General features: G+C 42.0%; 1 protein-coding gene across 1 annotated transcript in view; it reads left to right on the top strand.

Annotated features, from left to right (window-relative positions):
- SPAG16 (sperm associated antigen 16) overlaps positions 1-25,872 on the top strand; it is an 868,104-nt gene that overhangs the window by 63,332 nt on the left and 778,900 nt on the right. The window contains exon 9 of the mRNA XM_032800034.2: positions 907-1,058. Coding sequence (XP_032655925.1) covers positions 907-1,058 — 152 coding nt within the window. The remainder of the gene's footprint in view (positions 1-906; positions 1,059-25,872) is intronic.

The following is a 25,872-nucleotide window of genomic DNA, read 5'->3' as shown; positions in this document are numbered from 1 at the left end:
GATGTAAGAGCCCAAATCCAGCTGAAATTCAATGTTCCATTCTTACTCCTCCACTGGTACAGGAACCACCCCAACGCAATACCAACATGTACAGTATCCCATATGATTGCAATGGAAATTTTCTAAATATGAAGTAGATGTAAACCAAGGTAATCATATCTGCCTTAGTCTGTGAATATTCTGAAAGACTATTAACTTTCCCATTCATCTCAGTGAAGCAATAACTGTGAAATCCGATGATAATTTAAATGTCAACATTAACTATTTTACTGCTGATTATTTTAGCAGAAACATCAAGCTAATGTGTTTGTGTGTCAGGTTTGGGAGCTAAAGGCAGACATTGGGATGGAATACAATGGGGAAGTTTGTTGTGCTGGAGTGAAATTTCAAACAACCGGTCTATACGTTTTAAGTTACCTCTACGTGTGGGGGACAAGGAAAGAAGAGGTGCATCCCTTCCTCCTCAGCTATCTCCTAGGTTCCAAAATAATTCCTCCACCTTCTTGGATGCGAAAAATTACAATTCTCCCCTATCTAGTTACCAAAACCCTGCAGCTTTTCTTTGACTAATACAGTGTTGTTTTTCATATTTTCAATACCAGAATCTGCAGCGCACTGCAATTCTGGGGCATTGTAATATAAGTTAAGTGGATTCACACACAGAACTTGTATTAAAGGGGCTGAACTGAGTGGAAGAGTAGTATGCATAATTTTGGAGTTATTGATACGTGCAACCTTGATTACTTGGATGTCACTTTATTTCAAAGACATATTTTGCATTAATTTCAGCTTCCAATTCTGTTTAGTTTTTCACACTGAGATTATTGCTAGGTGAATTAGTTTTTTTTTTCTAGAAGAACAAGTGAAATAAGTTCTCAGAGAATGAAATAGTTTTTTATTTTATAGCAGGTCATAGGTGCGAAAGGGAGGATGGAAGACAGGGTCCTACACAGAAAGCTGTTCAAGAAAACAGGGAACAAAAATATCTGTATGCTGGTGTTGCTCCATATGATCCTGCCAAAGATCCAACAAAGCAAAAGGGCAGGAAGTATTCAAAGGTATGAAACGCTCATTGAATCTAAGCTAATCTTCTGTGTTTTATTAAGTTAGCAGGAAAAATAGTGGGTCAATGTAACTGAGAGCAGAATCTGGCTGTATATTCTCACATGTTCAGATAATGTATGTAGGATAAACATCTAACCATTAAAGAGCTCCTGAGTTTGTATCTTTCTAGCTTGATTATCTGGACAGAATAGTTCAGATAATTGAATGGAGTTGTAAGAATATCCAGGAGTAGTGAGGCTGGATCAGAAGTCCTACTTCGGGAGCCCAACCACTGGGTGGGTGACAGTGAGTGAGTGCACTAGGATAGGGAGCACACAGAAGCTACGCTAGAAACTGTACTGCAGTTCAAAGCTCTAAGCAGAAGTTCTGACTGCAGTCTTACTTCTGTGTATCACATGCTCTTAGTAGGAATCCTGGCCCATACCGTAGGGCTTATAGACTTTGCAAGAGTTTTAGCTCTGTTCAGTTTGTGCCTTCAGAGGTCAGAAACACCAGAGTTGTTGTTCCAGGTGTCAGCCTACAGAGAGGTCACAGGACCCGGTGGGGAATGGAAAAAACTGATTGCTAGTTTCTGGTCAGCTAAGATGTCCAAGCTGGTGTCCAACAAGATATGCAGTTGTCCCCCGTTTGCACGCTGTGGTCTCATTCTCGCAAATAATTTTAAAACAAAATTTTGTTGCTTATTTTGCTGTGTTTGTCTAAGAGGATTTCTTCAGATTTTCCTTGTTTTGCTTAGATTATTGTGCTGGGGTTTCTCATTTTTCGTCTCTTGATTTTAATGTGTTTTAATTTCACTTGATTTTATGTGGAACATTTTGTCCCCGCTTTAATATAAACTAAAATACTATGGTCATCACCAATCTGAGACTGAGTCATAGCTGAGGGACCATACAATGATTTCTTTTCCCCAAATTAAAGTAAAAATTCTAATAGCTAAAACTATGTAAGGCTCTAAAATTGCTACGCAGCCTACTCTTGCTTGGCTGGAAGCAACTGTTGGAGCCTTTTTTGGGAGAGAGAAACTTTTGACTACCTGAATGTAGCTGAAAACTCCAGCCCCAGTCTTGTCCCTCTCTGTCTCTGCAGACTTCTGATTAAGCTTGCATAGCAGTGCATTCCTTGCATGGTTCCATCTCTTATTCTGCAAAGGCATTGCTTCTGTGGTTGTCATCAGCAAGGTCCCTCTCCTCTGACTATTGCGTAGTTCTAGTTTTCTGCTCCTTCCCTCCTCATTCTACCTCTTACTCTGGGTAACAGCCCAGTTCTATTGCTGTATTCCATCCTTTTCCTCACTGTATACCTGAGGCAGGTCAGTTCTGGCCTGTCTCCCTTCCTATTGTCATCTGAATACTGCTGTGCCTCCTACCACACACAGCCCATCCCCAGTCTCCTTTGATGAACCTTTCCAGTGGTCAGGAAATGTAACCTTTGACTTACCCAGAAAGCACTTGTATTTATCTCTGGCTACTGAGCAACTGTGTTTTTCTCAGCCTGGCAGGTCAGAGATATGTGAACTCCACAGAGAACTGAGGTAAAGAAATCCTGGCCCTACTTAAGAGAAAGGGAGTTTTACTATTGACTTCAGTGGGGGCAACATTTCACCCTTGGAAATTATAAGCTCTCTTCTCCTAATGCATTTATAAATGCTAATTGACTGGATCTGGCAGGCTTCTATGCTGCAGTGGATTTTATAAGCCCCAGGTGAGTCCTATCCAGGTCCCCTGAAGTCTTTTTTGGCTCATAGCGTCAGTTTAGAAAACTAGAGAATAAGTCCAAATAGCCTACTAAATATTCTAGGAATAGTCAAGTCTACTACTTGTTGAAGTGACAAAATAAACCAAATCTGGCGTTTTAGACATTTTTTTCCAAGAGTGAAAAATCTCTGATTTAAAAAAATATCTCATCTTATGAATATATTGTTCCAAAACATTTCCTTTGGTGGAAAAGCTGGTGATATCAGAGAGTTATTTATACCAGACTACCGTCTCTCCATAATAACTTATGTCCTGTAATTCTCCTCCCCCATATCTACTGAAGTACAATTCTACTTTGAGAAGTGATTCTGAAAATTATACTTTTACTAGTTTTTATACTAGTATTAAAAGTAATTATACTTTTCGCTAGGTACCTGCTCTAGTGGGAAAGATTAGACTGTGATTGACTGCTTTATCTCTGTTAGATCTCCACTATAATGATGATAGGGGTCAGACCGGTGGAGGTTGCCTCAGTTGCTTTGTTTGCAGCAGAAAAGCCTGGTAAAACATGCCATATCTTAAACAGATTGGTCCCTCACTTAGTCATGGTCTGTTGGTGACATTGCAGTTTATGCTGAAGATAGTGTCACAGATAATGTAATGGGCCTGATTCTTATTCACACTAAGACCCCTTTAAGTGCTCTGATGGTATAAAGGGAATTTAAGTGGAGGTAAATTAAAGGTATACTCACTGTAAAGCCCCTTTACACTACTCTGGACCTGTAAAGGGGTCAGTGTAAATACAAATCAGGCTTCGTGAATTCAAGAGAGGAGTAAGCAGCAGAGACCAATAAAATTTAATCATCCTGTCCTTTATAATGAAATGGGGAAGAGACACATAAAAGAAACCATGTGAAATATGAATAGAATTGACTGTAAAAATAATGCTTTCCATAGCTTTTCAGGAGGGCTCTGAATGTTTAAATCTTAGCAGAAGTCAGAGACAGTGAACTGTTCATCTACCCTTGGTAAGAGATCTTATTCTTCAAAGGATAGCCACCCGGATTACATTATTACCATGAAAAAAAACCCCAAACACTCAGGAAGCGTCTTCGATGCGTGGCAAAAATTAGAAAATATTTGTATTAAATTTACTGTTCAAACATGAATGAGCTCTAACAATTAGTGTTTTTAAATGTTTTGAGAACACTGTGGTCCAGCCATCTGCTAAATAGTGATCTGTTGGTTTGATTTGCTCAGCATCAACTAGGTACAAATATGGCCAGTAGCTGAGTTATCAGGTTTTCTCTAAGGACAGTCAAACACTTCAGTATCCCAAAGTCTTATAAGAGCTGACGTTTAATTTAAAACCCAAGGTGTCTGTGTTATAAAACCTACAATAACAGCGAAAAAGCAGCAAGGGATTTCTGTGCAGGGAATGGATATTCCTGGTTCCCAAAGCTTTGTTTCAAGACTTAATTAGGTCATAAAATAACAGGTGAGAAAACATAATATCAAAATCTTTACTCTGTAATTTTCCTATATCAATTGCATCAATACCTCATAGGTTAAACATTTGAATCTAATACTCCATAAGACATTTACTTTAATGAAAAAACTCTTACAGCTCAGGCAACCTTTGATAATATGATTGTCTGTATATGTTTGGAGTAGATTTTTATTGATTTTCTTTTTCTTTTTCTTTTTTTTCTTATTAATTTATGTAAGATTTCAGACAGAGTGCACTTCATAGTTGAAGATTTTTTGGTGTGTGTGTCTTTTCTAATTAGCAGAGCAGTTTCTGCTTGTCATATGTCATATGTAGTCTGGCAGTAATTTATTGTAAGATGTGTCCATTGAGCCCACACATGCGTTCTCCCTCCCTCATGGTCTGCTCCTAGGCTATCTAGCACTGTGCAGGTGATCCACCCTCCTCAGTTCCTTCTCAACCACCTTTGGCCTGGAGGGCAAGCAATCCTCCCTTCCTTTTCTGTGTCATTAGTATAAGTAGTAGTTGTTCTTGTTTCTTTTGTTCTCCTTAATAGTTATTGTTTCCTTTTTATGCTGTTGAGATTAAAGAAAAAAAAGAAAAGTAAAAGAAAAAACTTCAGTTTACATTTCCTGCCCTGTGTGTGGGGGATTTCCCCTCTCCCCAGGCATTTAGAAGACTAAGTTTTTTCAGCCAAAAAAATATAAAGAGATAAAGAAGAGGAGGAGGAAAGAAAACCTTTCTTCTGCATTCCTCACTGCTAGAGAATATTAGCCCCCTGTCCTGGGGCATATGCTTAGCTCCAAGAGGTGTGTCTCCCACAAGGAGTTGATTCCTGTAATGGTCAGACACTTTCCTTGTGTCTGGTGCCTGGGAGAGTCCCACAGAAGTGTTCCCCTGCCACAGCTAAAACTACAGTCTCGCAGCAACTGGGAGCTGAAGTTAAAACTCCTCCTTTCGGAGAAGGCACTTCAGTCTCCAGGGGACTCCAGTGCTGACCCCGGAGCCTTTAACTTTAATGGGGGTAACATTGTGGAAAAAATAGCAGATTCTCCATGTAAAGGCTCGTAAAAAGGACTTTGAATCATTGGCCAGCCAGAGGTGTTGCCCAGTGCTGCCACCTTGGTTCCAATGGCACCGGCAGCTCTGAAGCACAGTACCCAGAAGAGGGCCTCCACTATGAGGTCTGCCGCGCTGCCTGGAGAAGCCAGATGCTCAGCCTCTAAGACAACCATACCGCCACCTAAGGAGAAAGACAATTACTATACTATCTCTAAAAGAGTGCCACACAGAACTTCTGGATTCAGGTGCTACAAAACTCTCATTTAGAGAGTGCTCTGCACTTTCTCAATCATCGGTACCAACAAAGTACCACAAACACTCCTCTGCGATACCAAGTGAGCCCACGGTAGCGCATGAGCTCCAGTACCCTAGAGACTTGATAGTTGAGAAAGAACTGCAATTCTCATTACGGGGGCCCAGTACCAACCACATCTTGGCACCTGGAATCGCTCTTGGCTCCAGGCCATGTACCACCAATACCCCAGTCAGCACCACCCTTACCCAGTGACGAGTCTGACAGGGACAGGAGAAAGTCATTTTCCTGGCCACTCATTGTGGTCCACCATTAAAAATCAAGGGTCCTGATCATGGTACGGGCCTCCTGAGGTAACCCTATCACCCATGCTGGAACTTACCAAGAGGGTGGTCGGTGAGCTGCAGGTTCCCCTACTGGAGGTGGCAGTTACAAATCAGAAGTTGGTGAATATTTTGCATACCTCCTCCTCACCAAGAATTGCCCTCCCAATTAATGAGGCGATTCTAGATCCTACCAAAGTCATCTGGCAGATACCAGCCTTCATCACACCAGCCAGCAAGAGAGCCAAAAAAAAAATACTACATCCGTTCCAAAGAGTCAGATTTCCTGTTTCAACATCTGCAACCGAACTCCATCATAGTGGATGAGGTTAATGCATGAAGCAAGCAACATCATGTCAAGTCGACCCCATACGATCGAGCTTGGCAGGACGGCATATTTGTCGGTGACATTACAGTTTAGAGTCGCAAATTACCAACCTGTCATGGCCAAATATCATTTTATTTATTATGGGAAACTCCATGCCTTTCTGGAACATTTACTGGAGATACAAAAGGAGCAGTTTCAGGCCATTCTCAGAGAGGGTCAGTTAGTATCCAGACAGGTGCTAGAGACAGCTCTGGATGTAGCTAATACAGTGGCCAGCCTGGTCTCTGTGACAGCAGTAATGTGGTGGGCTTCTTGGCTACACCTTTCTGGGCTGCCCAAAGAGCTGCAGAAGACTTCCAGTTTGAAGGGTCCAAACTCTTCACAGAGAAGACAGATTTTTCTCTCCATACCCTGAAGGATTCCTGGGCCACATTATGCTCCTTGGAAATCTACACTGAGGGACAGAAGAGAAGATATAGCTCTCTGTTACAGCATAGGTCACAGCCTTCTCAATACTCACCATCTCAATGCTGTTACGAGCTGCAGCGTAAGAGAACCAGGGCTCAAAATGTAAGCAATCCACACCTTAATCCACAACCTCTGACCACCTCTTCTAAGCACTTTTGATTGTTTGGTTGAGGGCCTGAACAATTATACCTTGCAACATCAGCTGCCATCTGCACACTTGTCATGCCCCTTCAGAAGTTGCCTCTTTCGCAGCAGTTGGGAGAATATCACTTCTGACAGACGGGTCCTGGAGATTATTTTGAAGGGTTATGCCATTCAATTCATGTCCCTCCCCCATTCCAACCCTCCTTCCCTGTGCCCCTTCAGGGACCCTTTTCACGAGAACCTATTTCACCAGGAAATATATCACTGGTTATGCCTAGGGGCCATAGAAGCAGTCCCAGTGCATCTCAGGAGCAAGAGGTTTTACTCTCATTACTTCCTGATCCCCAGGATGAAGGGAGGATGGAGGCCTAATCTAGATCTAAGGGCATTAAACAAATATGCAAAGGTGCAGACATTCAAGATGATCACACTAGCAGCCATTATTCCAACTCTAGAGCAAGGAGATTGATTTCCAGCCCTCGACCTACAAGATGTCTACTTCCATATCTCGATGGACCTATCATATCAGAGATTCCTGCGGTTTGGGCAGGACCATTACCAGTACAGAATGCTCCACTCAGGGTATTCTGGAAGGTTCTCTCCATTGTAGTGGCACACTAACCGCATTTCAACGACTGGAGTTTATGAGTGCCAACCTTAATGCAGTACAACCAAGAGCATTCCTCCCGTTATGCAGACTCACTGCCCTGGGACGGATGCCTCCCAAATAGGTTGGGGAGCTCCCCTATGTAATCACAAGGTTCAGGGCAAGTTGCCTTCCACAGTAGTTACCCTCCATATCACTCTTTTGGAGCCAAGGGCTGTCAGGAACACCTGTGCACACTTTCTGCTTTTCCTCAAGAACACCCACACAAAGGTTATGATGGACAATATGGCCTGTATGATTTAAATAAATCACCAAGAGGGTGCCAGATCTCCCTCCCTCTGCACGGAAGCATTCAAATTTTGGAAATGATGCATCATCACAATGTGCTCATTTCAGCTGTCTATCTACCAGGGATACAGAATGTGACAGCCAGTCGTCTCAGTCAGAATTTTTCTCATGACCACAAATGGGAACTGAAGTCAGAGGTGCTTTGAGATGTATTCACTCTTTGGGGAACCCTGACTACAGATCTCTTTTCTGGTCACTGGAACAAGAAATGTCCTCATTATTGCTCCAGGGCTGGTCTTGGGAAACTTTTACTGGGAGATGCCCTCATCCTCCTAAGGGATGAGGACCTCTTGCATGCCTTTTCCCAGTTTCCTCTTCTATCCAAGGTCCTGTTGAAAATTCAGCAAGACAAAGCAAGAGTTATTCTGGTTGCCCCTCCTGGCCACGACAAGTCTAGTTCCCTTACCTGACACAGATAACAATGTCGTCTAGTTCCTCTTCAGCCCATTCCTTACCTGCTCTCTCAAAACAATGGGCTGATCCCTCACCTCAACCTGTGTGTCCTCCATCTTCAGGCTTGTCTCCTTCATAGTTCCAAGGCTTAGAGGTAGAATGCTCTGATGAGCTGAAAGACATGTTGCTATACAGCCAAAAGTTGATTAGTTGATGTACTTACCTAAAAAATGGAAATGATTCCAAGTTTGTTGTCATTCTAAACACATAGACCCAATCTCATCTTCCCTCCCTCTGATTTTACACTACATTTTAGATCTCAAGAGGTCAAAACTCTCACTCAGCTCCCTTAGGGTACATCATGTGGAAAAAACGGCTTTCCACCACCAGGTAGACAGATACTCTGTTTTTGCTCACCTGCTGATCATAGATTCCTTGAGGGCATTTGGAATCTCTTCCTGCGTATTAGACTACCTGTTCCAGCCTGGGATCTTAACCTAGTTCTCAGGGCTTTGACTGGACCTCCATTTGAGTCCATGGCAACTTGCCCTCTCACATCTGTCCATGATGACAACATTTCTAATTGCCATCAGCTCAGCTAGTTGCACAGAAGAAATAGCAATCCTGATGGCACACCCACCATGTACGGTTTTTTTTAAAGACAAAGTAACTCTGAGGCTGCATCCCAAGCTTCTCTCTAAGGTTGCTTCCGCTTTCCATACGAATCAACAGATCCATCTTCCTGGTTTTTTCCCCAAACCACATTGTGATATGGGGGAGGCAATTCTCCATAAGCTTGATGTTAGAAGAGCTCTAGCATTCTACTTGGGCAGGACTAAGGACTTCAGGAAGTCCCCGAAACTCGTCCTTTCACTCGTGGAAAGATCCAAACGCTGTGCAATATTGGCTCAAACACTATCCAAAGGGATCTTTGGTTGCATTAATCACTGTTATTAAGAGTGTAACCTTCTGCCTCTCTTCAGAGTCCATACACACTTCACAAGGTCAATTTCTACTTAGGGATATATTTATGAAATGTGACCGATCTTGGAAATCTGCAGAGCAGCAACTTGGGCCTCTGCCCACGCTTTCGCAGAACATTATGTGATCACTGGAAATTTGACCTCCGATGCCATCTTCGACTCCACAGTAATCTCTGTAGTAACAAAATCCACTCCGAAGTCCCAGCCTCCAGTGATGGACAGTGCTCAGGAGTCACCTACAGTGGAGCAGATGCATATGTTTCAGTTCCAGGAAGATGTGGAAAATGGGTTTTCTGTTTGGCTCTTATAATTCTTGTAGAGCTAAACTGGCATCAGCTCTGACACTGTGATCTCACAATGTCCTTCCACTTCACCTGAGATCTCACCACTTCAGATAGTGATATTTCAGATAACAGGCATGTAACATTTAATAAAAAGGATACCATCTCTGTGCAGTGAGAAAAATGGGCATATGTCATTAAGCTCTCACAGTGCCCCCTAACCAAACCCAAGACTAGGAAGGAAGCCCATAAACAAGGAACATGAAGAATGTTAAGATGTTATATGTGGACTTTATAGTAACCTCCTACCTGCTTCTTGGGACTCAGTGAGGTTTGATAGATTTTGCCATCTGTTTATTTTGTACACTGTCTATAACCTAGTGGATGTGTGAGGAATCATAATTGTTCTTTGCCTATCAAGATTTTGCTGATTTTAGGATGTGTCATTATGTTTCTCATATGTACTTTCTGCTATGACCCTCCCCATTATTGGTACTGGATGGGGTTTTTATGATGCTTCTTTGGACTACCAGTGTTTTGGTGACCATGACAGTTGAGAAGGTATGACAAGATATCTGGCACTAAATTCTACAGGTAGCAGTTCAGTAATGATGACAGAGCATCTAGGAGCTAAAATATATTTTAACCAAAATATGTAAGCATAAGAGTGTTTTAAACTTCTTCTACTGTCCTTATTTGATAGAGGTATGTATCTGAAAGCTTTATCGCAGTCAGGTGCGCAATCCCTATTTTGCCATTTTTGAAATGCAAGGACAGGTTGTAATATTAACTCTACTGACTTGGGACTCTGCCAGACTTTTCGGCTTAGACACATTTTTAGAAAAGGTCAGGATATGTCTCTCTTAGTTTGTCCTCCTTTTGCCCTCCTTAGTGTTTGCAGGCAGTCACAGCCTGTTTGCTGGAGATCTATACATGTAGTGATCTAAAGCTCTAACAAAGTTAAGTTAAGCATCCTCAGTCAAAGCATGTCGAGGAGTCTAGTCTGGGACTAGGTTCTGTGCCATGCAGGATGGATACAGCCAAGATCTGTCAGTCAAAAGGGTCCTCTTAAAGACCTACACACTATTAATGAACCTCATTGTCCTGCATCCTGGACTACGACACCCTCCCCCCTCCACACTTTTGGTACTTGACAGTAGTGATTTGCAACTTAAAACCTCACCACACTTTTTTTGTCTTTAAAGGAAATCTTATTAGCTCATTTAGGGTTAAGCTGAGCAGCTTTACTCATCCACTGTCTGCCACAGCAAGAACACTTCTGTTGCAAATGGATAAAAGGTGCCATTGGTGCCTCTCCATTAAGCCAGGGGAGGCTCCTTTGTACAGGGAAAAATCAGGAATCCCTCTGGAAAGGCTGTCCTTTGCTTTGGCACCTACAGAACTCTGGTTCATTCAATGTGAACCCTAAAGATACATAGTGAATTAGGCAAAGGCCTATGATTTGGTAGCGTATTGTTTAAGAAGTAATATATGCTAATGGCATGAGAGGCCGTATTGGAATGCACATATGAGAGTGTCAGAGCTCAAATTGCATAACTATAGTTAATTTCAGAATTGCCTGACTTTTTTTGAGCACTTAAATGTGCTGTCTTAATTATTTGTTATTTTAATTAAAGTGGCTAATGCCTTTTAAAAAATCCCTAGGAAATCATTTGTATCATTCATATTCTTATTGGGCTTTGTGTTGGAGTGTGGATCCCACACAGGCCCTGAAGGGTTAATGAGGGCCTGAAAGGCCAATTACGTTATCTAGTGGGTACGGGGGAGAGTGCCAACCTTAATTAGAGAGGAAGCCCTGCGGGGGAGGAGCTGAATAGTGATTATAACTGAAGAAAGTTCCGAATGGAAAAGGGAGCTACAGGTAGAAAGTAAAGAACTCTGCAATCACTGTCTGGGACTAGCTTGTGAGGAGAGAACCCATGGAGAAATTAGTCCTGGAATCCTCTCAAAAAGTTGGGAAGGGGGAGTGTGGCGAGAGTGCTGGGAGTCTGTCAAGAGGCCGAGAGAGAGATAAAGCAGCCACTGGGTATGGAGAGGCTCCAGTGGCAAGCCTTAATAAAAGGGCTGGATTTGAATTTGCTAGGTGAGAGCTCTGGGAGGTGCTCAGTGAAGAATAGAGCAGCAGAGGTGGAGAGGGGGGCAGAAATTGGTTTAAGTTTGTATACCTTTAGTGTAGGATTTTTATTAGAGGATTCAGAGGACGGCTTGAAGGGTGTGTCTACACTGCAGCTAGGAGTGAGCCTCCCAGACTCAATAGACAGACTTGCTCTAGATTCATGCAGTCGAGCATGCTAAAAAATAGCAGTATAGACATTGTGGCTCTGGTGGAGACTCAGGCTAGTCACCTGAGTTCAGACCCACGGGGCTGGGTGAACTTGAGATCCTGAGCTGCCCACACTACTGTTTTTAACTCAAGCAGAACTAGTGCAAATCTGTCTATTTGGGCTGGGAGGCTTGGTCTCAGTTACAGTGTAGCCTGCCTGAGAGTCCTTGTCCCTGGGAAGGGACGAAGGCACTGAGAAAAGGGTGTGAGGACCATGGGTCCCAGAGATGGGGCCAAAGACCATTTTCTAAGGACATTGCCATTTTATGTTGGACTTTGTTACCCCAGAAGGTGTGGACTAGATTCATAGATTCATAGACTTAAGGTCAGAAGGGACCATTATGATCATCTAGTCTGACCTCCTGCACAATGCAGGCCACAGAATCTCACCCACTCACTCCTGGAACAAACCTCTAACCTATGTCTGAGTTATTGAGTCCTCAAATCTTGGTTTAAAGACCTCAGGGTGCAGAGAATCCTCCAGCAAGTGACCCATGCCTCAGGCTGCAGAGGAAGGCAAAAACCTCCAGGGCCTCTGCCAATCTGCCCTGGAGGAAAATTCTTTCTCGACCCCAAATATGGAGATCAGTTAAAACCTGAGTATGTGGGCAAGACTTACCAGCCAGCACCCAGGAAAGAATTCTCTGTAGTAACTCAGATTCCAGCCCCATCTAACATCCCATCACAGACCATTGAGCATATTTACCTGCTAATAATCAAAGATCAATTAATTTCCAAAATTAGGCTATCCCATCATACCATCCCCTCCATAAACTTATCAAGCTTAGTCTTAAAGCCAGATATGTCTTTTGCCCCCACTACTCCCCTTGGAAGGCATTGTGCCCTGGCCTGAAGGCCAAGTCATGTGAAGAGGTAGACCACCGGCTGATGTGAAGAGTAGTCATTGGCTGGGGGTACCAGATGGGGAGAGCGCTGCTACATCATGTCTAACCACAAGTAGGTGCTCCAGCGGTGAGTCCAACCCCCTTCATGGGGTCCAGTTATATGTAGGCGCTCTCTCTCGCTTGCTCTGTCATTCACATAGAGCCTCATAAGCAGACTTGGCAGAATTCAATGTTTTGAAATAATTAAATAAATATCTAAACTGTCTACCTATAATATTTACATACTAACATGAAAAAGCAGCAAAGGAGATAGTGCCAGCACAATTTCTTTTTGCAGTTTGAATGATTTTTTGACATAGTTTTCTGAGATTTTTCTAAGGTTTTTGTTCTTTTTCATATTTATATTTTTTTTATTAATTTTGTCAAATACAACAAATATACCAAAATACCAGATTCATCATAATACACAAAGTAAGTAAAGAGGTTTAAGATAAAGGGAGGGGAGGGAAAGTGATTTATCTATTTTTATGGTTATCTACTTTAATTTTAGACCTCTAAAAAGTCAGCACAAATTGCTCTGTGGAATGCCAGTCATTCGCTAGCTCCAAAGTCAGCCATATCATTGAGCCAGGCATCAATATTTGGTGGAGTTGAACTTTTCCATTTTTTCAGGATCAATTTTTTTAGCAGCCAAAGCTGCACATTGGAACCATGCTGCCTTGTTACCAGGTAACTTCCATGTATCAGGAATATAGCCAAGAATGAAGTTTAAGGGGGTAGGCTCCAATGTACCCAGTTTTTGTTAACTTTAAAGAAAAATGAAAAGACTAAAAATCACAGGAATATACTATTTAGTGCATCACACAAGGTTTGGAGGAGAAAGTCCCTTTCCTGGGGCCCTTAGAAGCTGCAAAAAAAAAAAATCTGACACAAAGGTTTGCCTCATTCACTTTGCGGCACAAAATATGCACTGATATTTGTATGCGTGTGTCTTGATCTTTGGCTATATATTTGAGAGCAGTATAAGTCATCTGGGGTGATACCCAATGATGAAAAATTATATGGCACAGAAAAACTTGCTGAATCTCTTCACTGCTCATTTCCAGACCTGTTAGCGGTTGCATTATTTTGAAAGGTATAGAATTTTGTAAAGAAAATTAATTTTGGAGGTGTTACATGAATTCCAATGAAACATAATTTCAATCTTAAGTTCTTTTTTATTTAAGATTTTTGCAGAATAAATTTTAGTCTACAATGACGAATTTCATAATAATTCAAGTATGTTATATAAACAGTTGGATGGCACAATGGGTCCTGATCTTGACTGGTGTATCTAAGTGCCACTATAATACAAATACTGCTTGACTTTGTGATCCACACACAATTATATCAAAATGTTGAAATGGAAAAATGTATTTGAACAGGGATAATAATCAACCATGGTATATTTTTAAAGTAATATTCTTCCAAAATGAACATACTGAATACACAATTCTGTAGCTAATTTACATTAGTGTTCAGGGATATGGTTAAAAAGAGAGTATGCATGCTACAGCATTGTATACTTACCAAAATGAAAAATTAATGTAAATTGAATGAGACCATAGTTAGCAATACTAATTGTTTTTCTATTTTTCCATTTTAATGTAGTTCAGTTTTAATTATTCATGCATAATACTGGATCCCTTTCAAATTGCAGAAATGTGACTGAAATGTAAAATAAGCACTCAAAAGCCTAAAGTCTGATGGAAGGGGCTCAGGTGCTCATTTAGTGTGGTATTTATATTTGAAATTAACAATTCTATGTTGAATTATAGATTTTCACTCTTAAATCTTTTCCGCCAATATTTAAATAAAGCTTTTGCATAAGTAAACATCTCCTTAAGAAAAATGAAATTCATTTTTCATGAAGCCTAAGTGTAAATGTTGAATCTCTCTAGTATACCACAGGCATCCTGGACGTAAACATGGTATTTCTTAGCTCTGCTATTTGTCATATTCTGTGTTGTTTACACTGTATACTTGAGTTTTGGGAGTAAAAAATAAAGTCTTGATTGTTTTTGATAGAATATACTGAAGATGTTAAATGAAAGAAAATGCCAAGGTTACACTCCAAATAGCTTATGAATTAATAACCAGATTATTCCCCTAACCATTGCAACTATGATCCATTGACATGTTGGCTATATCTGTTAAAACAAGTCATTTTTGTTTAAGCAGTTTTAAGTGTCTATATAAATATATACACTCATTATTGGATATGGTATATAATCCCCATTCTCATCTGGAAGCAGTTAACTTAAGAGGCTCAATTAGCCCTTCTCCAGGTGCACCCGAATTGACTGTTAGGGCTGGGTGCAGGATTTGAAAAAAGGAGGAAGCTCAGTAGTTGGGAGGAGGAACGGGAAGAGAACAGACCAGCTTCTCCAGGGGTGATCTGGAAGCCTGACTAGAAATAAGCTGCAGTCTGCCTGAACCTCTGAATAAGGGGAGGAGTGTGCCATCCTCTGCACCATGGGGTAGACTGAGGCACAGAAGCCTGTTTACAGATCCATTTGGAGACCTATCAGTTAGCCAGTTTTTAATCCATTCAATGTGTGCCATGTTGATTCGTATTTTTCTAGTTCCTTAATTAAAATGTCATGTGGTACCTAGTCAGTGCCTTACAGATGTCTAAATGTATTACATTAACACTACTATCTTTATCAGTCAAACATGACATCCTCTCCCCCCACACCCCCAAATCAGTTAGGTTGACTTACCCAGGTTGATTGGCATTAATTAAGTTACTCTCCTTTAATTCTATATTAATTGAGCCTGTATCAGCTGTTCAATTATTTGAATGGCAGCACTATTCTGACCTGGATTGTCCTGTTTACCCTTTTAAAATATTGGCACAACATTAGCCTTCTTCCCATTCTATGGAACTCCCCCAGGGTTCGAAAACTTATTGAAAATCACTATTAGCAATTCAGAGAGCTCCTCCGCTCAGCCAGCTTTTTTAAAACACTTGGATGCAAGTTGTCTTGATGTACTGATTTTAAAATGTCTGTTTTTAGTAGCTGTTGGTTAACATCCTCCTTAGTCACTGTTGGAGTAGAAAGTATATTATTGTTATATGATACCAATGCATCATCTGGCTTTTTCCCAAATACAGAACCAAAATAATTGATGGTGTCTGTGCAGAGGTTTGCTTCCCCAGACACTGCCTAGTAGTTGGGCGAGGGCGTGACAGATGGTCTTCTATCTTGGAGCCCTTTGTTGATAGCCTCTCTGGCCCTATAGCAGTCTGTACCCTGCTGTGGCTTAGCCCTCCAACTGGGCTACAAATTGTGTCCACCCTTTCTGGGGTATGTAGAGGGTCCTGCAAGGGGCTTTAGAACTTTGGCCAGGTGAAGCCTGGACTTGGGACTCTCTAGGATATGGGGTCTTTCTAGTCCTGAGTCTTTGATATCAGAAAGAGGCATTTTGCCTCCAGCTCCTTCACAGGGCATGCAAGGGAGCCCGGGCCCACCCTCTCTGCTGGAGTCCAATCCAGGGCCCAAAAGGTAGGTGGCTGAGTCTTGCACCCTGGAGTACTATGCAGCTGCTTCTGTGGATCACTTCCTATTGGTCTCCCTATGCAAGAGAGAAAAGCAAAGGCTTGTAAACAAAAGAAATCAAAAAAGAAATCTCCAACCTTGCAAATGTCCAAAGTGCTTTTCACTCAGTAGGTCAGGGAGACCACCACTAGTTAGGGGCTCCAGGAGCGCAGCCTCCCCTTTTGCTCCCCTTCAAGCCCCTCCTCCAATCTGTGCATGCTTTGGAGGTGTGGTGGCTCAGAGCAGCTCCTTAACTCCTTCCTCTATAGTTTGGGGGTTGTAAACCTCATCAGTGTGTTTAAATCACCTGCAAAATGCATCACCTGCTCCATCACCAGATGATCTCATTTATACGGGGCCAGATGGTGGTAGCTTTACTCCAGTGAAATCATTGTACGTCACAAGTAGTCCCAGTGAAGTTAATGGGATTTTTTTAGCAGAAAGTGCCATGGGATTTTTAATACTCACTAGTGTTTTCATATCTCATCTAAAATAATCCTCCTGCTGCTGCTTTAGCAATTTTCCACTTTCATTCAGTCTTATTCCTGTCTCTCATGCTCTAACTTCCTAGTCCCTCTCTCTTCCGTAACACAATAAGGCCTAGTGCAACTAGTGCACTGCATTAAAAAAGAAATGACCCCCCCCACACACACCTTTAAAAGTCTCTTGGAGTAGCATTTTGTTGTTTTAAAAAATGCTAGCTAAAAATATAATACTGCTGCTTCAGGTAGAGGTGATATTATTTCATGCACGACAGATTCAATTTTTTTTTATAGTTTGTGTCATTTCTTTGTTTTTGAAGTTTTCCTTTTTTATCATTTAGTAGCAATGTCTGTGCAGTGCAGATAGTGTGCTGCATATTGTAAGTCATCTAAAGGAGATCAGCCAATCAAAATTGTGATTTATTGTGCATACAAGGATCTTGTATTTTTGCAGGAATGTCTCACTCAAACAATAGAAAGCAAACAAGCGTTACAAAACCCACACCATGTTTCTACAGTACTCCTAAACAAATCTTACTCTTGAAGTAATCGAGCAAAAATTGAGACTGTCTGCTGTGATTTAAATCAGTTGTAAGGATTTTTCACAGGTTAACAAGCAAAAGAACAAATAAACAAAAAAGGTGGTGGAAATCCTAGACCTACTGGATTTTTAAAAATGGTTCTGTCAGAGTACCATGCCGTACTTATTCACGTATACATATTTCATATGTGTGGCACCCTTCATAATAGGACAATCCGTCCCGCTTACATAGTAGGAAACTTAAATAACATGATGGGTAAGAAATGGTGTCCCTAGCCTCTATTTGTCAGAGTGTACGTCCAGACTACCCGCCGTATCAGCGGGTAGCGATCAATTTATCGGGGATTGCTATATCGTGTCTCATCTAGACACGATATAGCAATCCCCGAACGCACTCCCTGTCGACTCCGGAACTCCACCGGAGCAAATGGCAATAGTGAAGTCGACGGGGGAGCCGTGGACATCGATCCCGCGCCATGAGGATGGGAGGTAAGTCAGAATAAGATACTTTGACTTCAGCTACGGTATTCTCATAGCTGAAGTTGCGTATTTGACATCAACACCCCCCCGCCAGTGTAGACCAGGTGAGAGGGTGGAGATGGATGGCAGGAGAGAGATCACTTGGTCATTACCTGTTAGATTCACTCCCTCTGGGACACCTGGCATTGGTCACTGTCAGTAGACAGGATACTGGGCTGGATGGACCTTTGGTCTGACCCTGTATGTTCTCATGTACTGATACTATTAAATGTTTAACAGAACTAAGTAATGTAACTTTAATATCAGTTAGCAATAACACAAATAACTGTAACACCTCTTTGTGTCTCCTTGAATACCCTTAGCTAGCATAAGAGAAAGGCTTATCTTTTCTTTGTAGTTCTCATGCTGTAAGAATACACAGTAGAGTGATCTTACATAAGAGTTTTTCAGGCTTGATCTTTGACATTTCACATTTTTTTTAAAAAAGTCATATTTTATAGTATGGATGCACCAACTTGGAAACAGCACATAAAAACCTTCATAAAGGACTCGTTGGAGACTTAAAATGGTATATCTGTGTTGTGTTAAAATTCAAACAACAATGATTATGGAACAGTAGCCAAACTGTTTTTTTGTTTTTGTTTTTTCTTTTCCAAGTGCAAATACAGTTAACACAGCAATGGGCAGGCATGGTTGAATAGCATGGAGATGTCTTGGCATATGGGGTTTTGGGGGAGAGAGGTTGAGGGAATATATGGATGAGGGAAGAAACTGGTAAGGTGTAGGGGCGGGGGGGACAACAAAAAGGAGGTGCACAGGACTGGGTCTGGTAAATGTTAATTAGTATTATCTTTTAATTTACATTAATCTAGTACCTAGCAACCCTCATCAAAGATCAGGGCCCCGTTGTGCTAGGCACTTGGCAGGCATGTTATGTCTATAGAAGGAGACAGTAAGACAAACTCTCCCTCATTTTAAACTTAGCATAAGAGAATGCACTTCAGATTCATAGCCAGTGGTACATAGGAGAATGACGGCAACATTACATCCAGCTGCCTTTGAGCATCCTAATCTAGTGGTTCATGTACCCATTTTGCAGCTGGGTGAACAGGTGATGGCTTTTCAGTGTGAGAGAGCAAGACTCAAACTCATGATCTTCAGGGCTACAGTCAAGCTTCTCAACCATATAAACCGGGTACTTTGACAGGAGAAGGGATCAAAGTATTCAGTATGGATAAAAGCATTCACCTTCTCCCTTTCCATTCCCTTCCACTGTTCACTAACCTCATCTCATACCAGGTATATCTGCCTACTTCCCACCTGTTCCTATAGACTTGCTAACGGACCTCAGAGGAGATCCCTGTCCTTATAGGTCTCAGAAGAGATATTGGAGCTGGGATCCCCTTCTGTGGACTTTATACAGAAGCACAGTTTTTAAACTGTGTTTTTAATTAAAAGATATCATTAACAAGACTGACGGTTAAAAATGTTTCAGTGGACTCCAGCTGTTATTCATTCCAGTATTGCTTTACAAATAATGTGCATCTTTAACACTCCTCTTCCTCCTTGGCCCCACCCTCCCCCCCAATGTTAACATATCTGGCAATGAATAGTTAAAAGATTTCCCAATGAAAATTACTATATAGGAGCTAGTTATTATCATATGGCAATGAAGGTGTCTCTTGTAGTAATTGCTCTTATATAGCAGTTTTTGTCAGAAAATCTTTGTGGTGCCTAGGAACCTGGACAATAGTACAAAAAACCAAAAATATTTTGCTAACTCAGAACTTTTCCCCTTAGTCTCTGTCCTCTAAATTAACTCCTGGAGGAATTCTGTGCCAAAAAATTAAATATTTTAAAATTATGCAAATTTTATTTGTCAAAATAACAATATAATCATGCCAGTTTCAATTATTTTGGCAATTTATTTTAAAATACCTGTCAGCAAGTATGTCTGTAACAATACAGACAAAAAGAAAAGATTCAGGAAATGTTTATTTGTCAAAAAAAAAGATTTTTTACTAGCATATTAGTACAGAACTTTGAGTAATTAATTTAAACTACAACAGAAAACTTATTTCCTTCCTTTACTGCTTGCTTCTCAGAAGCAGTACAAATGCTTGGGGGAGACAGGGGTAACAGAGGAGCTGAGGGAGAGAGAAGGAGCCTGGGAGTGAACCTGGAGGCTTGTTGAGTGTGAATGTGAGAAGTATGGAATGGGTTTTTTGCAGGGGGAGGGTGGTTAGGGAGTTGGGAAGCATCAACCATGCCAGACCATGGCTGACCCCTAGGGCGACCAGACAGCAAGTGTGAAAAATCGGGATGGGGGTGGAGGATAATAGGAGCCTATATAAGAAAAAGACCCAAAAATCTGGACAAAGTCCCTATAAAATCGGGACACCTGGTCACCCTACTGCCTCCTGGCCTCTCCCATTCAGTCAGGCACATCTGCCCCCATCCCCATGTGTCCCTGAACCCCCCGTCCCCATGTGGCCCTGCAGCCCTCCTCCCATTCAGCCTCTGGCTCAGTGCTGTCACCCCATTAGCTTCTGAGCCCATGCTCCAGTCTGTCCCCCCACTAGTCCTTCTGAACCACAGTCTATAACCCCCCAGCAGTCCTGCGTGCCACACTCTGTCTCTCCAGTGCTGCCTCACCTTGCCCTGCTGTGAGGAACACAGCCTCTCTGGCTGGTTGCCCTCTCTTCTGGTGCCACAGGAGCCCTTGTAGGGCAAAAGGTGTAATTGCAGTGTCTCGCCAACAGAATCTATATGCTGCAGAGAAAAAAAAATCTGCAGGCGGATATGAATTCTGCGCATGTGCAGTGGTGCAGAATTCCCCCAGGAGTAACTAAATGTGATGCCATGTGGATCACTGTATTTTACTCTTTTTTTTTTCCATTAGGGAGTATTCTTGCTTGCATCTAAGCTATGTAAAGTGCACTCAGATGTTACAAAGAGGATACCATATAAACCTTTGTATTGAAACTTTTGCCTCTCTCATTCAAGTTCTTCTGTCCAGTCAGTCCATGCAGCTCCCTTTAGCCCTATTTCTAGGTCTGACCGTGTTGCCTTTCTTGGATATCCCCTTCCAGGCCTGAAACAATCAATGATGTCCCTAATATAATTTCTAGGAATGTTATTCTCATTATGAAAACTGGTTTGTACCCACACTTTACCATTTTGATAGCTCACATTTTCCCTCTTAAAACATACCCAGATGTTTGTATCATGTTTTTTCCTGTCCTTCATAAATACAAATGTTCTACCTAAACACCTTGTAGACCCATATAGAATATTTACACTGCAGCTCCCAGCCCATGAAGACAGACTTGTGCTAACTCACAGTGTGGACATTGCAGCACTGACAGTGGCATGGGGTTGCCACCTGAGTCCATGCCCGCCTGATCCCCTTGGTCCTACCTCAAGGGGCTCTAGCCTAAGCCAGCATTTGTGCCCCAACATTTTGAAGCACTTGGAGGAGAGGAAGGTGATCAAGAACAGTCAACATGGATTCCCCAAGGGAAAATCATGCCTGACCAACCTGATTGCCTCCTATGATGAGATAACTGTCTCTGTGGATATGGGGAAAGTGGTGGACATGATATATCTTGACTTTAGCAAAGGTTTTGATATGGTCTCCCACGGTATTCTTGCCATCAAGTTTAAAAAAGTATGGATTGGATGAATGGACTATAAGGTGGATAGAAAGCTGGCTAGATAGTCTCAATGGGTAGTGATCAATGGCTTGATGTCTAGTTGGCAGCCAGTATCAAGTGGAGTGCCCAAGGGGTTTGTCCTGGGGCTGGTTTTGTTCAACATCTTCATTAATGATCTGGATGGTGGGATGGATTGCACCCTCAACAAGTTCGCTGATGACACTAAGCTGGGGGGAGAGGTAGATACACCAGAAGGTAGGGATAGGTTCCAGAGTGACCTAGACAAATTGGAGGATTGGGCTAAAAAAAATCTGATGAGGTTCAACATGGACAAGTGCAGAGTCTTGCACTTAGGACAGAAGAATCCTATGCACTGCTACAAGCTGGGGACCAACTGGCTAAGCAGCAGTTCTGCAGAAAAGGACCTGGGGATTACAGTGGACAAGGAGCTGGATATGAGTCAACAGTGTGCCCTTGTTGCCAGGAAGGCTAACAGCATATTGGGCTGCATTAGTGGGAGCATTGCCAGAAGATCAAGGGGAGTGATTATTCCCCTCTGTTCGGCCTGGTGAAGCCACATCTGGAGTATTGTGTCTAGTTTCGGGCCTCTCACTACAAAAGGATGTGGACAAATTGGAGAGAGTCCAGTAGAGAGCAATGGAAATTATTAGAGGGCTGGGGTACGTGACTTATGAGGAGAGGCTGAGGGAACTGGGCTTATTTAGTCTACAGAAGAGAAGAGTGAGGGGGGATTTGATAGCAGCCTTCAACTACCTGAAGGGGGGTTCCAAAGAGGATGAAGCTAGGCTGTTCTCAGTGATGGCAGATGATAGAACGAGGAGCAATGGTCTCAAGTTGCGGTGGGGGAGGTTTAGATTGGATATTAGGAAAAACTATTTCACTAGGATGGTGATGAAGCACTGGAATGGGTTACCTAGGGAGGTGGTGGAATCTCCATCCTTAGAGGTTTTTAAGGCCTGGCTGGAAAAAGCTCTGGCTGGGATGATTTAGTTGGGGTTGGTCCTGCTATGAGCAAGTGGTTGGACTAGATGACCTCCCTGAGGTCTCTTCCAACCCTAATCTTCTATGATTCTATGATCCACACTTCTGTTTTTATCATGCCAGCTCAAGCAGAGATAGCATGTCTGTCTACCTGTGCTGGGAAGCTTGCTCCTAGCTCCTGTGTGAACATACTCTAAGGCAGTGATTCTCATACTGCGGGTGGGGATTCCATTTTAATGGAGTAGCCAGGGCTGGTGTTAGACTTGCTTAACGCCTAGTCTCACCACCTAGGGCCAAAGCCTGAGCCCCGCTACCTGGGGCTCAGGCTTCGGTTTCAGCTTTAGCTTTGGGTAGAGGGGCTCGGGCTACAGGGCTCCTGACCCATCCATGGCTGAACCCCTTGGGCTTCATCTTTGCCCCTCTGCCCCTACCCGGGGTGGCAGGACTTGGGTTTTGCACCTCCCCACCCTCTCCTGGGGTGGTGTAGTAATTTATCAGAAGGGGATCATGGTGCAATGAAGTCTGAGAACCCCTGCTCCAAATTAAACAATAAAAATCAAATCTTTTGAAAAAAAAAATCTAAATCTATTGTGAGTTTCTATGAGGAAGGAGAATTATCCTTGTCTCTCTCATTTTTGTTCTCCTCAGATTCTGTTTCAGAGGATAAAGGGAGGAAGATCTCTTCACACAAAAAATGTTTAAGAGGTAGTAAGATCACAGGTACATAGCATTATGTGAGTGCATACTACCAGTCAAGAATGTTAGATTTTAAAAAATCCAAAATCCTAATGTTAGAAACCTAGGAACTGCAGAGTTAAGATAATACATTTCAAATGAGGCATCTAAACTACTTTAACTGTGCACTGCCAGAGCTCACCATCTTCCCTTTGCGTGCAAAATATTGAAATAGTGTGCCACACAACAATGTTTCATGTTTCCATTACTAAGTTTGTTGCCAAACCTTGCAGGATGGTATTGGTTATACCCATTGCTTGCTCCATTGATTGCCATTAAAAAGTCAACCTCTTAGCAATGGTTAACATAGCTGTACATTTATTTTGAATAAGAAAAAAGGGTTATTTCCAATTCCACCATGTGGCAAATACTCACTTTTTAATGGAATCTCCCTAAATTTGAGATTTCTAAAGATTAATGGAAGTAACAACTGAAAATGGGAAATTGTGTCCAACTTGTAAACTAGTCTGTTTAACGTGAGTGCACTTACCACTCAGGAGCCTCCATCCCTCATACTTTCTATTTCCTTATTTATATGTACAAGTGTTCCCTAGCCAAGATACACACTCTCCTTGGAGGGAATCTCCTGGGTATTCTATGATTCTGGCATATCATCTACACAGAATAGAATATATAACCTCAAAAATCTGATTGAGCATCCACAATAATACATACTGCATGGGTACCATTGTATTATAATGTAGCTTAATCAGCTGGAATAATGGTTCCCTAGCTATAGAAAAAGAAACAAGAGAAAAATCTAAATCTGGGCTAATGATTTTCTCTTGATTGAAACTCATCAGCAGTGTAGAACTCCTGTCAGCTTTTTCAGCAGTAGGAAAAGGACAAATATGTATTTGTTTTTTAATATTGTGGGGGAAAAATACACACACAGTTTAACAGCAATTCTGGAAATATTCCTCTCCCCAGTGCAGGGAAGATTGATTCCTAATGATTCTAAACAAAATATCATGGGTACTTCAGGCATTCCACAGCAAAATGTAAAGCAATTTTGATAGTAATAGTAAGATGAAGGATAGGCAAGCACATTCTTGTCACCCACACAATTAATTAGAATGGGAAATCCTGCACCAAAGAAGACAGAAATTCATAAATGTAACAGATATGAAATATGATAATGATATACAAATGGTCTTAATACAAAAATGCAATACAGCTTTACTTTGTCTAATGTATCACACAGTTACAAAGTAATAATGAAAAGAAAGAAAGTGAGAGAAAATGATAGGAAGAAGAGAGATCATTTCTGCTGAGATTTGATATAAAATGGAGTGGGTAAAAAGCTGGAGAGTAGGATGACTTCTGTTCTGCATGGCAGGAAGTGCAAAGTATTGCATCTGTCATGATATGTGGGTGTAAAGGGACAGAGAAAAGGCCAGTGCTAGGTGATTGAAAGGGAAAAAGAGGGTAAAAACAGCTAAGGTCTGCAAGTAAGAGGAGAAGGTCTTTAGGAAGTTCTAAATAAATGGAGGGCAATTTGCAACTTAATTTAGAAATGAGTGGGGAGCCAGTGGATTTTATTTTGTGTGAATGAAAGTGAGCAATTACAAGTTCTACACCTGCTGGAGTATGGAGAGCTGGGACTTTGAGTTGCCATAGATGAAGGAGCTGAAATAATCAAAGTCAGAAGAAATGAAATCATGACGCTCATTTCAGCAAATTTGTAGGTGTGGGTACAGAAGGTAACTTCCTGACTATGTCAAGGTTAAGAGATAGGGGAAGCAAAAAGGAGACCTGGGTCAAGAAGAAGAGGTGAGCCGTGTTTGAGGATTGCACAAGAGCTGCTATATTTGAGATATTTAGTTGAGGGAGAAGAAACATAAAGCTTTCTAACTTAAGACAGACCAAGAGGAACAATAAAGAGGAGTCATTAAATCTGACTATCCATGTCATTTCTTAAATTGTGCATATGACTGTGGTATCTGTGTGCCTTAAAAATATTGAAAGACATGTACAGCTCAGTCTTCTCTGCATAAATGTGCTAGCTAAGGTTAGAGGTAGCAGACAAGAATAAAGAATAACAGAGAATGCAAGAACTTGCAATGTGACAGATTTCTGTTACCAATTTGCCTGAGACATCAGGTGATTAGTCTGGGGCCACAGGATTGTTAGGGGAGGAGATGATGGAGCACACTAAGGGTAGGTCTACACTATGAAATTAGGTTGAATTTCTAGAAGTCGTTTTTTCAGAAATCGTTTATAGAGTCGATTGTGTGTGTCCTCACAAAAAATGCTCTAAGTGCATTAAGTCGGCGGACTGCGTCCACAGTACCGAGGCTAGCGTCGACTTCTGGAGCGTTGCACTGTGGGTAGCTGTGGATAGCTATCCCACAGTTCCTGCAGTCTCCGCTGCCCATTGGAATTCTGAGTTGAGATCCCAGTGCTTGATGGGGCAAAAACAATGTTGTGGGTGATTCAGGGTACATGTCGTCAGGTCCCCCCTCTCTTTGTGAAAGCAACAGCAGACAATCGTTTCACGCCTTTTTTCCTGGGTTACCTGTGCAGACGCCATACCACAGCAAACATGGAGCCTGCACAGCTGACTGTCACCCTAAGTCTCCTAGGTGCTGGCAGACATGGGACTGCATTGCTACGCAGCAGCAGCTCATTGCCTTTTGGCAGCAGATGGTGTGTTACGACTGGTAGTCATCATCGTCATACTCCTGGGTGCTCTTTTAGCCGACCTCAGTGAGGTCAGTCAGGGGCACCTGGGCAGACATGGGAGTGACTCAGCCAGGTCATTCCCA

This window comes from Chelonoidis abingdonii, chromosome 10, assembly GCF_003597395.2.
Source record: "Chelonoidis abingdonii isolate Lonesome George chromosome 10, CheloAbing_2.0, whole genome shotgun sequence".
In the NCBI taxonomy this organism is placed as follows: Eukaryota; Metazoa; Chordata; order Testudines; family Testudinidae; genus Chelonoidis; species Chelonoidis abingdonii.
This window is presented reverse-complemented; position numbering and strand designations above follow the sequence as displayed.